At 52.6% G+C, this 13616-nt stretch overlaps 1 protein-coding gene across 1 annotated transcript; it reads right to left on the bottom strand.

Annotated features, from left to right (window-relative positions):
• Window positions 1–2189: 2189 nt before the first annotated feature.
• Window positions 2190–12269, bottom strand: Sncb (synuclein beta). Its single transcript, XM_005333154.4, has 6 exons — window positions 12009–12269; window positions 11237–11366; window positions 7963–8004; window positions 7644–7762; window positions 3191–3280; window positions 2190–2831 (listed from the first exon to the last, which is right to left on the bottom strand). The coding sequence occupies exons 2-6, from the start codon at window positions 11355–11357 to the stop codon at window positions 2799–2801; spliced, it is 405 nt and encodes a 134-aa protein (XP_005333211.1). The 5' UTR covers window positions 11358–11366; window positions 12009–12269; the 3' UTR covers window positions 2190–2798.
• Between the last annotated feature and the right edge of the window lie 1347 nt (window positions 12270–13616).

Genomic DNA, 13616 nt, shown 5'->3' with positions numbered 1-13616 from the left:
TTCACAAATTGGGGCAAATAACAAAGAAGCCTTGAAGCTGGCTTTAAGTGAAATTAATGGAGTTAAGGACCACATGCCTGGGCCCTTGGGAAATGACTTTGTGCCTGTCACATGAGAGGAGACCATGATCTGTGTGGGCTCACACACACATACACACACAGCCAGGACTGCCTTCTGACCCGGGCCTGGCATCCTCTGCTGATGCTTCTGGACCTGTGCCTGGAATGCATGTAAAGTAACCCTGGCAGACGAGAACATTGGTCTCTGAGCAGAACCATTCTCAGTAGGACCAGGTGTAGGTAGGGGTTGGCACCCGGGAATGAAGAATAAATTTCCCCACAGACCAGATGGTGAATACAATTTTGTCATCTAAAAATGGGGATCAGGTGCTGGTCGCTGGATCAGAGGTTGCAAACTTCTTTAGAGGCCAAGCTGTTCATGAAAATAGAGGATAGGAGTAATACAATAAGGAAAGGACTATGGCAAAATGGAAAAGGTGTGCTCAACCCAAAGATATTCAATTTATTATTTATTTATTTATTTTTTGGTACTGGGGATTGACCAGGGGCGCTTAACCAATGATCTACATCCCCAGTTCTTTTCATTTTTTGAGGCGGGGCCTCACTAAGTGGCTTAGGGTCTTGCTAAATTGCTGAAGCTGGCCTAGAACTTTCAATCCTCTTGCCTCAGCCTCTCTAGTCTCTGACATTACAGTCACACCACCGTGCCCAGGAGACACTCAAATTTTTAAAGTTTAAAACCTTGTGGTAGCAAATTAAACATAGCTAGAGGCCAAATTCAACCAAGGGCCACAAGTTTGCAATCCCCTAGGACTGTGGGTTGTAAGTCGTGTCTTAATTCAGCCCAAAGGGATTTTGAGCTCCTTGCACCCTCACGAGAATCACAAAATCCAAGGCCACCAGTTTGTTCTACACACACACACACACACACACACACACACACACACACACACACACCCTCCGTCTGTCAAATGCCTCCTGCTTCAGGGCATAAAGGCCCCTACATTGCAGACCAAGGTGACAGGAGCAGACTGGTCTCCAGCTTCATGACCTTCCCAGGTTTGATGTCGCCTCTCGCCTGCAATAACTCAGGTAGGAAGAGACGCTAATACTTCGGACTTATTAAATAAATCAAGCTTGCAGTTTTGCAGCTGGAGGGTAAGGCTTGGGCTTCGGCTAGAAACAGGGATCTATCAAAGCATAAAAATGGGCGGGGTGCGCAGTCAAGGTTGCGGGCCTCTGCGGCAAAGCCGAGCGGGCTCCCGCAAGCTGGGGGTGGAGCCTCTGCAGGACGCGGTGGGGCCTATACAGCAAAAGAGGGCAGGGGCGATGCACGGATGGGGGCGAGGCCGAGGAACAGGAGTTTTTGCGCCAATAAAGGCTGGGCTTTCGTGCTGGCGGGGGCGGAGCCTCTGCGCAGAACCCGCAGTATCTCCATCCCCTTCTATTTCACTCTGAGGCGGTGTTTGGGGCCCCCTAGTGCCGGTCCTGACCGGCGAGGGCTCCTGGACCGCTTTCCTACATTTCTATCGAGGCTCGCACTCTTCAGCTGAAACCTCAAAATTTCAGGCGCCCTTCTAGGAGGGATGGAGACCGGAGCTCTGTCCCCTTCTGGGGGACAATGGCTCTTTCCCGCCTGTTTAGGGATTTTGTCTTTCTGCTTTGGGCAGGTGAGAGCAGGGCTGTGTGTGCATTAACATGTCTCTGTGTCTGCGCTTCTGGTTTCCGAAGGTTTCTGCGTGGCTCACGTCCAGCTGCGAGAGCACACGCGTGTCTCCACGTGCGGCTGCCCAGGGTTCGTACTCTCGGGTTCAGTGCAGGCACCGGGCTCGGGCACGGGCACGTGCACGCTGGTCTGCGCGAGCGTGCGCATCCGCGCACCCGCACTGCCTCTGCGGCGTGGAGCTCCCCTTGACCCCGCACCTCAGAGAGCTCTTTACAGCCCAGCAGGTGGCGCCCCAAACCACTTTCCTATCTCCTTTTCCTGGTCTCAGTCCTGTGGGGTCCCCTTTCCCCGGCCAGGTCACGGGCGGGAGACGGAGAAGCCAAGGTCCCAGGTGGTCAGCTTCGTACGTGGGCTGAGCGTACTAGACTCCACCGAGTGAAGAGCAGCCTCTGCCCCCCACCCCCCGCCGACTCCCAGCCCAACCCTGCCCTTGCGGCGCTGGCTATAGACAGATTGGCTTTATTCATGGACACACGGGGGGGCGGCCGCGCCTGCCCGCCCGGGACACGCTCACACGGTGGGGTGGGGGACTTTCCATGCCACAATCACAACACATGAAGCTCGCGCTCGGACCGGGCCGGCTGGGGGAGGGGGCATGGCACAGCCTGGCTCCTGGTTTTGGTTAAAAAAAAAAAAAAAAGTTCTTGGTGTGATGTGAAAGTGGGGTGGGATGCTCTGGGGCTGCCCGGAGGTCCCTCGGAGAGCCTCTTTCGGGGTGGGAGAGGAGCGGTCGCTTTCCTATTGTTTAAAAATACATAAAACATGCGACATCCACGCAGACACCAGACGGGAGGGGTAGGAAGGGGCAACACTGGTGAGGAGAGACTCTCAGCCCCAGCTGCAGCCCCAGCCCCAGCCTAGTTCACGCTCAGGGTTGGACGCGGGCAGGTAGGACAGACAGACAGACACAAACACAGGCTCTGAGAGGGCTCCTCAGAGCAGAAGGAAGATCTCGTGTTTTGGGGGACGGGGTAGAGGGACAGCCCTGGTTCTGGGGGACGGGCAGGGACAAGGAAAGAATTGTGCTGCTGGTGGGGGCCCGTTCTGGACCCTTACGCCTCTGGCTCATACTCCTGATATTCCTCCTGCATCAGTGGGTTGGGGGTGGAGTAGAGAAGAGCAAATAGGAGAAGGGGTTGGAGACCAAGTGGCCAAACCCTGGCCCCCAGATCCCCACCCCTTGAGGAGGAACAATGCATGCGCCTCCCCTTGACCAAGGGAGGAACCCCAAGTTGGGGACAACTGCAGGGGTTGCCTGGAGCTTGCTAGGCCCCATCTGACCTCCCCTCCCTGCTCCCACCTTCTTCAGCCTGGGTTCTAAAAAAGGCAAAGGCTGAAGCCCCCTGGCCCAACCTTATCATGCCAGTAACCTCCCACCCCAGTTAGGGACCGCAGCAATCATCCTGAGTGCCCAAGGCCTGGCCTGACTCTATCGCCCCCTCACCTGAGGTGGTTCCTCATAATTCTCCCCCTCTGGCTCCATCAGGGGCTCAATCAGCGGCTCCTCAGCAGCTTCCTGGGCCACTTCCTCTGGCTGAGGGCAGAAAAGGGTAGGGCTGGTGAGGGCAGCCAGGAGGCCCCTAAAATCTTATGCTGGAAGAATGGGGAAGGCTACGTGGGGTTGGCAGTGCAAGGAGAATTTTTAATTAAATTGTTTATTTGGAGCAACTTAGAAGTAGGGTGGAGGTGTGAAGGGTGAAATCCCTTCAAATCATGGCTTGAAGCTGAGAGTGTGGAGGGGGTGCTAGACTTTCTGCACCCCTCCTTCCAGCACTTGGCAGCCTCCTCCATATCTATCATTTGGACTGGGTGGGGTAGGGGGATAGACAGCACACCCAGTCAGTCACCCATTTATCCCTAGTTCCTTTGTGTCTGGCTCTGAGCCAGATGGGGAACTCAGACAGAACCCTGGAGACTCCCCTCCAGAGTGGAAGGGAGATGGAGACTCAGGGACAGGGCTAAGCAGGGGCTCTGAGCCATTCCCCTGCCACCTTCCATCATCCCTCCCCCAGGGCCCAGCCGTGGCCTGATTTCTTCGCTGTTGCTATTTTAAGATAAGCTGGAAGCAACAGCTCATGGTGTTGCTTGGATGTGTGAGCTAAGACTCTCCCCTCCCCCCTGCATCTGCTGCCCAGATGGGCGCAGACCAGCGGGAATGCATGTGGGGGGCTGCTAGGCACATGGCTGGCCTCCTGCAGGTGAGTACATATATGTGCACACACAACAACTGAGGGCACCTGTGTGGCTGTACAAAACCCTACGTGGGCTAGCACACAGCTGGGACCCTCAGTTGGCCCTGAGATGTTGGCACTCTAATTGCTCTAGCACTATCTAGGCAGCTTCTCTCCTTTCTAGTACCTGTTTAGGTGGACCCTGTGGGTATATGAGGTTTTAGATCCTGACCTGGCTTATTCTTCCTATTGTAGAGATGGGTACACCAAGGCTCAGGAGGTAGGGAAATGTTAGTTTGCCCCAAGTTACCCAGCTCTGACCAGAAAGAATCCAGGTGAAAACTACAGTGTTAAAAATGCTAGGACTGGGGATATACTCAGTTGTTAGAGTGCTTGCCTCACATGCACAAGGCCCTGGGTTCTATCTCAGTCACCACACACACACACACACACACACACACACACACACACACACACGCAGACATACAAAAAGAAAGAAAGAAAGAAAGAAAAAGCCAGCTTGAGCACATTGTTTGGAAACAACCAAAATGTGTAACCAACAGCAGAATGGATATGTACACTGTGGTCCAATCACACAGTGGAATAGTACACAACAAGAATGAAGAATGAGCCAGGCATGGTGGCACACGCCTGTAATCCCAGTGGCTTGGGAGGCTAAGGCAGGAGGATCTTGTGTTCAAAGCCAGTCTCAGCAACATCGAGGCACTGAGCAACTCAGTGAGGCTCTGTGTCTAAATAAAATACAAAACAGGGCTGGGGATGTGGCTCAGTGGTTGAGTGACCCTGAGTTCAATTCCTGGTACCTGCTCCCCTCAAAAAAAAAATGGATGAAGAATGATGGCACCTCTAAGAGCAGGGCTGGATCTCAAGAACTTCCCGTTGAATGAAAGAAGCCAGATACAGAAGAGCATGCACTTTATGACACTGAAGTGGAGTTTAAAAACACGACAACTAATTTGTGGTGGCAGAAGTCAGGAAGTGTGAACCTCTGGAGGGGGTTAGGTAGGGCCAGGACTGGGGTAAGATAAGTGAGGTGCATAGGGTGAGTATTAGTGAGCCACTCGCTCCCAGAATCCTGCAAAGGAGACCCTATGTGTGAGTGCCCCCACACCTCCCTTGCCTCACCCTAATCTCGGCCCTAGGGGTAGGGACTTGGAAGGGAGCACAATAGGAGGGGCTGGGGGTGCTGATATTCTGTGTCTTGAGCTGGCTGCTGATCATTATGGGGACATTCCTTTTCTGAAAATTTCATGGAGCTGCATGTATGTTGTACTTCAATAAAAAGTCATTTAAGGGCTGGGGGTTTAGCTCAGTGGTAGAGCATATATGTGTTCAGCATTAATGAGGCCCTGGTTTTGATCCCCTGTACCCCCCCGCCCCAATCACATAAAAACACATCCCAGCCTGGCCTCACTAGCGATTTGGAATTAGACAAGTCATTTCACCTCTAATCACAGCAGCCTGGGGTAGGAAAGAAGATGCCGAGGACTTCATGGTCATGTAGGAAAAGCATGTTGGAAGCTGGAGACTCAGAAATGCTGACCCTGAGCTTAAACAGGTTCCCCGACCCCAGGGAGCCTCAAAGTGCTGCTGTTTGGATCATGACCCTGATCCTCACCTCCCTGAGAAAGCAGCCTTGATGTGTCCACAGGCACCACTGGGAGAAAGGCGGCTGGAGAGATGATTCTGTGCAAAGACCTTTCACAAAAAGCCTAGAGGCCAACAGGTCAGGCCCCCATCTGCCTCTCTCTGCACCTCAGCACCCAGCACACACCCTGGCCCTGGGCCAGCACCTGAGCATATCCTCCCAACCACCTCATAAAGGAAGTGGGCAGGAACTGGGATCTTGGGCAAGTCCCTTCACCTTTCTGAGCCTCAGTTCCTCCAGCTATAAAATGGGCTAGTTTGGTACCTTCCTCAAAGGGACATGGTGAAGATTTGGTAAGTCACTCCGTGTTAATGTCTAGTGATCAATGAACGGGAGCAATTAGTGCTAACATAATTATTGGAAATGGGACATGAGTTCCCATTTACAGATGGTAAATGCAGAGAAAGAACTCGAAACTCGAACTTCTGAGCTAAGACCCAGACTTCTGACAGAAGAAGAAACCAACTGTGCAAAATGTCTGGAGTCGGGGTTGTATGGGGTCTCCCCAGCCCGATGGGTATGGTCACAGAATATATACTGATCCCCCAGCCCAACACTGAACAAAGAGCCCGACGCCTACAGCCACGAATACACAGGGGCACCCACAGGAGGGATGTAGGTATACACGTGGTTAGGACCACAGGGCACACTGTCACAGGCACACTTCTCTGCACACCTGTGATGCCATAACCTCCTGCAGGTGGATAGCTACTGTTTACCTGACCATGACTGGGCACTTACTGTATAGAGGCCAGGCTCTCTTTATCTCAATGGTTCTCAAAGTGTGGTCCTTAAAACTGTAGCATCAGCATCAAGGGCAAATTCTCGGGCCCCACCTCAGATCTACTGAACCAGAAATTCTAGGGATGGGGCCAACCCTATGTATTTTCATCTGGCCTCCTGTGAGTCTGTGCATGTTTAAGTTTAAGAATCTCTGATCTGTATCATCCCCAATTTACCTAAGAATACTATTGGGTTTGTTTTCCGTGTTGCAGGCAGATAATGAGGCTCAGAGATATGATAGGACCCACCCAGGGCCACAGAGCCTGGAAGCAGTGGATCTGGGATTTGAACCAGTTCCATGGGGCTCAGGAGCTCACCACTCTTTCCTTATGGGGTGTCTTAATGAAGCCTTCTGTCTCCATTCATACAGGAGTAGCCACCACTACTCTACTGAGGAAGCATATGTGCACAAATGTGTGACAGACAGGTCATACCACTCTGACGCCATCATGGCTCACACTTGCCTCACTGCTCCTACCTGCCTGAAATATAATTCCTGCACATCTTCTTTCTCCTCCCTTGGGTGCCAGCTCAAACATCATCTTCTCAGAGATATTGAGAAGATATCTTCCCTCCTCAAGTAGCCCTCTCTTCTCTTGATTCTATATCATCACCCACATCATCTTTTCTTTTTCCTTGTGGAGGTACTGGGGATTTAACCAGGGTCAATTTACCATGAGCTACATCCATTATTTCAAGACAGGGTCTCACTAAGTTGCTTAGGGCCTCACTAGGTTGCTGAGGCTGGCCTTGAACTTGTGATCCTTCTATCTCAGCCTGCTGAACTGTTGGGATTACAGGCATGTGCCATCCATGTTGTGTCTTTTCTTCATAGCACTTATCCTGTCTGAAATCACCTTATTTATGGACTTGGGTTTTACTGTCTTCTCCTGCTACAACATCAGCTGCACAAATGGAGGAACCCTTTCATATGGGAACCTCTAGAACAATTCCATGGATTTTTATTCCATGAAAACAAATGAACGAACAGTCAGTAGCCCAGGCAGATGTAGCCAGAAGTGGTCTGGATCACACTGGCAAGCAGGGGACACCCAGCCAGCTACATCCATGGATGCAGTGCACCCATGTAGATCTTCAGACTTCATTCCTAGCTGAGCCTAGTAAAGTCTTGCAGAACAGGACACAAAGACACTTGTTCCCCAGGTTAGCAGGGGCAAAGGGGAACATGGTGGCGGGTTTATTTGTGTGCCTTGTGTGTGTGAGAGAGAAAGAGAAAGAGAGAGGAGGGGGCGGGGGGAGGGAGGATCACTCACCTTCAGGTCGGTGGGGAACTCCTCCTTCTTCACCAGGCCTGTGGCTGCTGCGATGTTCCCAGCCCCAGAGAACACAGCTCCTCCCAGATGTGATGCCTGCTCCTTGGTTTTCTCAGCCACTGGAGCAGGGAGGGGGTGAGGAAGGGATTTGGGGGCCAGGGTGAAGGAGGCATAGATGTCCCCACACAATATCCCAGGGCATGCCCTTCCCAGGGAGCAACCCCTCACAGAAGCTTTGGGAGTCCCCTCCTGCCCTCTGTACCCCAGCCAGATCACGGGCTGGGTGAGGGAAGGGGCTGTGCCAGAGCTGGATGGGTACCTGAGGCCACACCTTGTACCACCCCCTCTCGGGTCTTGCTTCCTGCAGGGAGGAAAAAGAACATATTTAAGGAGTCTCCATGAGAAAACAGAGGCCAGCAGAGCACATGGTGGACAGGGGGGACCCAGGTGATAGAGAGTACCTCGGTCCCACTATTTGCTTTCTTGGGTCCCCATCTCCCCCATGCTAACCACACTGAGCCCTCCATACCTCCTTTCTCAGGTTTCCCAGTCCCAACCCACTTCCACCACCTTCCCAGGGGATGTTGGTTGAGTGCCAGCACTGTGTAAAGCATGTGACTTGCACCGTTTCATGCATTACTCTCCCTAGCCCTGGGAGGGGGACGCTGTTATCCCTATTTCACAAGATGGGAACGAATTCAGTCAGGGCCCTGCAACCAGTAAGTGACTGAGTCCTATAGGCCTTTCTGACTCTAAAACTCCTGCTACCCACTCTGTTCTGTAAATATTTTAGCCCAGGATGGATGCAGGTGGAGCTGGGGGACTATGAATTTTGAAAGGTGTCCCTGATGTCTGACTGCTCATGTGCCACTGCCTCCAACTCCATTTCTTCTAGACTCTTCCTATCAAGGGTCAAAGCCCTCCTTCTGGCCAAAATGGGGAGTCTTAGGCGCAGGGTGGTTCTAAAGGTGATATACATATTGTGACTGGCCATGCCTTCCCAGGAGGGTAGCAACTTGGTCACATCAAAATGGGGTGTGGGCACTGGGAAAGGTAAGAAGGCCTGATCTGCTGCAAGGGTCCTACAGGGAGAGAGTGGGGTGTGTTTCATGCTGAGAATTTAACAACCCAGACAACCACCGATAAATTCAGAAATGGGCATCTGGGCAGGCTGAGGCATGTGGGGAGAGGAGCAGGGGTCCACATGGGAAGAAGGGTTCTCAGGGCTAAGGTCCTCTGGAATCAGGAGATGCCCGAGCATGGGCTACATGCCCACCCCTCATTCCTCCCACAAGTGCCTGGTTTGCACATGCTCTGAGCCAGGCAGTGGGCTAGCGGCTCACTGTCTGAGGAAGTAAGAGAAGAGCATGTTCAATTTCTGAACCTCAAGTAGTGCTGAGAGGGTCTCCAGCCTCCAGGGGTTGTGTGAAGTGGGAGGGGACACTACCTGGACCTTGAGAAATGAATGAACAGGTGGATATTCAGGAAGGAGATTGGAGAGAGTGATCCAGGCTCAGGGAACCATGCACGCAAGACTCAGGGAGGCATGATTTTGGTCCTCATGCTAGGAGCAATGGGTATGGTGAGAGACAAAGCTGAAAAGGTAAACTGAGGCAGGACAATGAAGAGCATTGGGATGCCAGGCTACAGGGAGCTGAGCTGAGGCTTTAATGTGTGAGGACTGGGGTCCATGGGGGTTTCTGGGCAGGGGGAGGAATAGAAGTTACCAATCTAAGAAGAAGGGCAGCATGGCTTGGGGGGGTCTATTTGCAGAGAGAATAGTGCGAGGGGTCAATAGAAGTGAAAGGGCTGGGGAGGAGGCAGAAGGGAGGCCAGAGCTCAAGACTTTTCCTGGTCTTCATTGCCACTGCCACACTCATTTGGTGGCTACCCTACTGCTTAGTGGTCTTCCCTGTAATTTGTTCCATCCCCAGGGGCCTGAGAGGCCTTTCTAATCTGAAGTCAGATCATGGCTTACAATCTCTCCCCACACTTACAATTAACCACCAGGCCACCTCCCTAGGCCTTTTAAATATTTTATTTAGAGACAGAATCTCTAAATAAAAGTTGCTTAGGGGCTCACTGCTGAGGCTGGCTTTGAACTCATAATCTTCCTGCCTCAGCCTCCTGAGCCACTGGGATTACAGGCGTGCTCCACAATGCATGGTGCCTTGATCCCCTCTTGAACTGACTCTCATCCACAAACTTGACCTTATCTCCTATCATTGCTTCCTGCCCTTGGCTTTCCAGACCATCCCTCTTGCCTTTTCTGCCTCCTCTGTTCTCCACTTGGCTCTTTATTATAAAGGGCTCAGCTCAAATGTCATCTCCTCTTTTTATCTTATCCAAAAAATGAACCTAACCAGGTGTGGTAGCACGTGTGTATAATCCCAGCTACTTGGGAGGCTGAGGCAAGAGGATTGCAAGTTTCAGACTGGCCTTTGTAATTTAGCAAGACCTTGTCTCAAAAAATTGAAAGGGTTGGGGTGAGGTTCAATGGTAGAGTGCCCCTGGGTTCAATCTAGTACGGAAAGAAAAAAATAATTCCCCATTCCTGCCTTTGGATATCAAAAATTCCACTACTGAAATGCTCTTTATCCCCATCAAGAGATCAGACACTTGTCTGCTGTTCACTAATAAAGCCCCAGCATCCACACAATGCCTGTCACATAGTAGGTGGTCACTAAATAGTTTTAAGATTAGCACAATCCAAATCTGCCATGACCTTGGGCAAATTATCAACCCCTTTGAGCCTGAACAGGGGATAATTATACCTGCTTCCCACAAGCAAGTCCTGAATCACCATATGGGCTAAGAAAATCAGCAAACATTAATTTCCAGCCTTTCCTCTCTTTATGCAAATGACTCTAAAGCTCCTTTTACACTTAGGGTGAAGATTTTAAGCACTTGGCCTTTTTCCTGACTCCATCTGGCAGCTGCAAGGAGGGTGGACAGGTGGAGAGATGGCAATGGTGAACCCATAGGCACTTGGAAGCAGGGGGAGCCTGGAGAGCAACTTGGCCCTGGAGGCAGGTGGAGAGAGCCCATGCTAATACAGGAAGGAGAGTCCAAAGAGGAGGGATGGGGCTTCCCAGTCTATCAAAGTAGGTTCAAACCTCAGCTTCAGGTTTTACCAGTTGTGTGACCTTGGACAAGATAATTAGATAGCCGGGAGCCCCAGTTTTCCCCATCAGTGGAATGGGCTGGCAGTGTTAAATGAGGTATAGGGTCTTATGTTATTTCACACAGTGCTTGGCCTAGAGTAGGGGTTCAACACCAGGTAGCTTGTTATCAATAACAAACAAGAATAAGAAAAAGGAGGCTCTCGGCTTTCTCTGATTTAATCACTGCATTGGCCCCTGGATTTTCAGCTGAATCCTCGCTTCATCACACGGCACTCCCTGACTCCATGGGTCTGTCACTGACCCAGGCTTCCATGGGCAAGCTGTGTCCCCAGTGACCCCTGCTGACCCGCCCCATCTGCTGACTCATATTCCTCTGCCCAGAACCCCTACTCCCTCCGAGGACTCTGTCCTCCTCCCCTAGGGGGACACCCGAACCCTGCAACACCAGAAACCCCGCCCCTCGCCCACCGACGTAGAGGACTCCCTCCTTGGTCTTCTCAGCTGCCTCGGTGACCCCCTGCTTGGTTTTCTCGGCTGCGGCCACGACGCCCTCCTTGGCCATGGACAGGCCCTTCATGAACACGTCCATCCTGGCGGCCTGGGGAGGACGAACACACAGGAACCGGTGCTCTGGCTCCGCATCCTCACTCCAGCCCCTCCCAAGAGACGCAGGTGTCCCCTCCTCTCCCTCCCTGAGACCGGGGCGCCCTTCTGGTCCCGTATCCTCTCCCACTTCCTCCCAGTCCCCCGCGAGGCCTCAGGGCCTCAGTGAGTCCTAGCGTCCTTGAAACCCTGGGACGCGGGAGGGGCCACCGCCTCGGTTATCCGGAGCCCTGCAAGCTGCAGCCCCGCGGAACCGGGATGCTGCGCTCGGCGGCGCGAAGACTCGGGACCTGCCTATACACACAAGACAGTGAGTGACACGGTCATATGCACACAAACATACCACGGACACGCTCACGTGCACATTCAGGACATGTAGATGCTCAAACGCGCACGGACCCCCCGCACACACGGTCGCGGACGCATGTCCACACCGCCACCCAGACAGTTTCAGAGAAGAAGACCCGTCCCCCAGGGTACGTCCACACCAGCCCACCGGTGCCCCGTCACCGCCGCACGATCTCAATTTTCCACCCCGTTCCCCATCTCCAGCCCCAGTGAAGAGTCCATCCTTCCTCATCCCACCCGAGGCTCCTCTCCATTTCCCCTTCCACTCCCCGGCGCGCGGCCGCCTCACCTGGTTGCGGGGCCCGGGCTGGGGATGGAGCGGCGGCTGCGGCGGCAGCTGCTAGCAGACGCGGGGGCTCGGCTAGGCCGGGCTGGGGTGGGCTCGGGGCCAGTGGGGGTTCTGGCGGTGATCAGGAGCTACAGTCACGGACCCTGAGCAGGGGCGCAGCGGTGCCCGGGTCTTGGGTGCGTTGCCACCACGGGTGCTCCTAGCGCCCTGCTAGCTCGCGCGCTCCGGCTCCGGCGCTGCGGCAGCTCTGAGCTCAGCGCCCCCCACCGGCGGCCGCGCCGCCCCCTCGGTCTGACTGACAGGGGGCGGGGAGGGTGACATCTCCGCGGAGCCAACGAGCCTCCAGGGACCGGCCTCTGACGCGCCGTTGGGGAACCAGGGTCGTGAGATTCGTGTGGTGTTTTAGGGGTGAGGGAGGAGGGACAATGCGGCGTGCTAAGAGTAGGGAAGAAATAGTGCGGTTGGCTTTGAGGTGCAACTGGGTGCTGATCCTAGTTGTGCTTGTTATTTAGCTATGGGATCTTGGGCTGCTTAGTTTTTTTTTCTGTAATACACGGTGGTTAATTCAAAGTGTGCTTATTGGGCACTGAGGCAGGGGTGCAGGTTCGAGGGTGGCCACAGGAGGAAAGGAAAACATGATCCCCTCCTTATGTATACGTGCTTGCGCAGATGGGAGGCAGAATGGAAAATAGATGCTTCTGCATCAACTCTTAAGCCAAATAAGATTATTTCACAGCTTGTGAGACGTGTTACGAAAATAATAAAATAGTGGCCTAACAGAATGACCAGAGGAGGAGTGCTTGAGACAGAGTCGTCAGGGAAAGTCTCTGCAAGAAGTTGCATTAGAGCAGAGACCCCAGAGAAACAGCAAGGATAAAGTGGGTGAAGGCAAGATCCATAGAGAGGGAACTGCAAGTACAAAGGCACTGAGGTAAGACCTGCTTTGGAACAGTTAAAAGGCAAAGCAGCCCAGGAAAACCAGAGCGGAGAATGGGAACGATAAGATTTATTTTTATGGTGGGGATTGTAAAAGTGGTCATAGAATGCCACGGTAGTCCTCAGTCAGTGCAATGATAAAATTATTTCTAAGAAAATATAGGATTCTCAAGGAAAGGGACTCTGACAGTTTAGGGGGTTCAGGAAAGGCAGCAAAGAGGAGGCAATGTCTGAGTTGGGACCCCAAAGATGAGAAGACAAGGAAGGAAGGGAATTCTAGGCGATGAATATGACTTGGCCAAACATACTGTGGCCAGAAATGCAGGGTATATAAGAGGCAGATGATGAGGTTTGGGGGTGGGGATGTTCACAGGACTCTGGTAAGACTGCAAGTTGGCACAGGGTTTTGGAAGACAATTTGGCAATGTTTACCCAAAGCATAAGTGCATGCTCCTTTTGAGCCAAGAGCTCCCCTTCCAGGAATTTATCCTGTGGATCTCTACTCACAAAGTGCACACAGATTTTTGTGCAGGGATGTTCACAGTTTATTGTAGCAAAAGAAAAAAAAAACTGAAAAGAATATAAGTGCCCATCTGTAGAGGACTGGCTATTTAATTGGGGTTCAATCACCCAGTGACATGCTATGCTATGGTTAGAAAGGATGAGCTAGAC

Source organism: Ictidomys tridecemlineatus, chromosome 1, assembly GCF_052094955.1.
Source record: "Ictidomys tridecemlineatus isolate mIctTri1 chromosome 1, mIctTri1.hap1, whole genome shotgun sequence".
NCBI lineage: Eukaryota > Metazoa > Chordata > Mammalia > Rodentia > Sciuridae > Ictidomys > Ictidomys tridecemlineatus.
The sequence above is the reverse complement of the archived record's forward strand: the minus strand, read 5'-3'. Positions and strand labels throughout refer to the sequence as shown.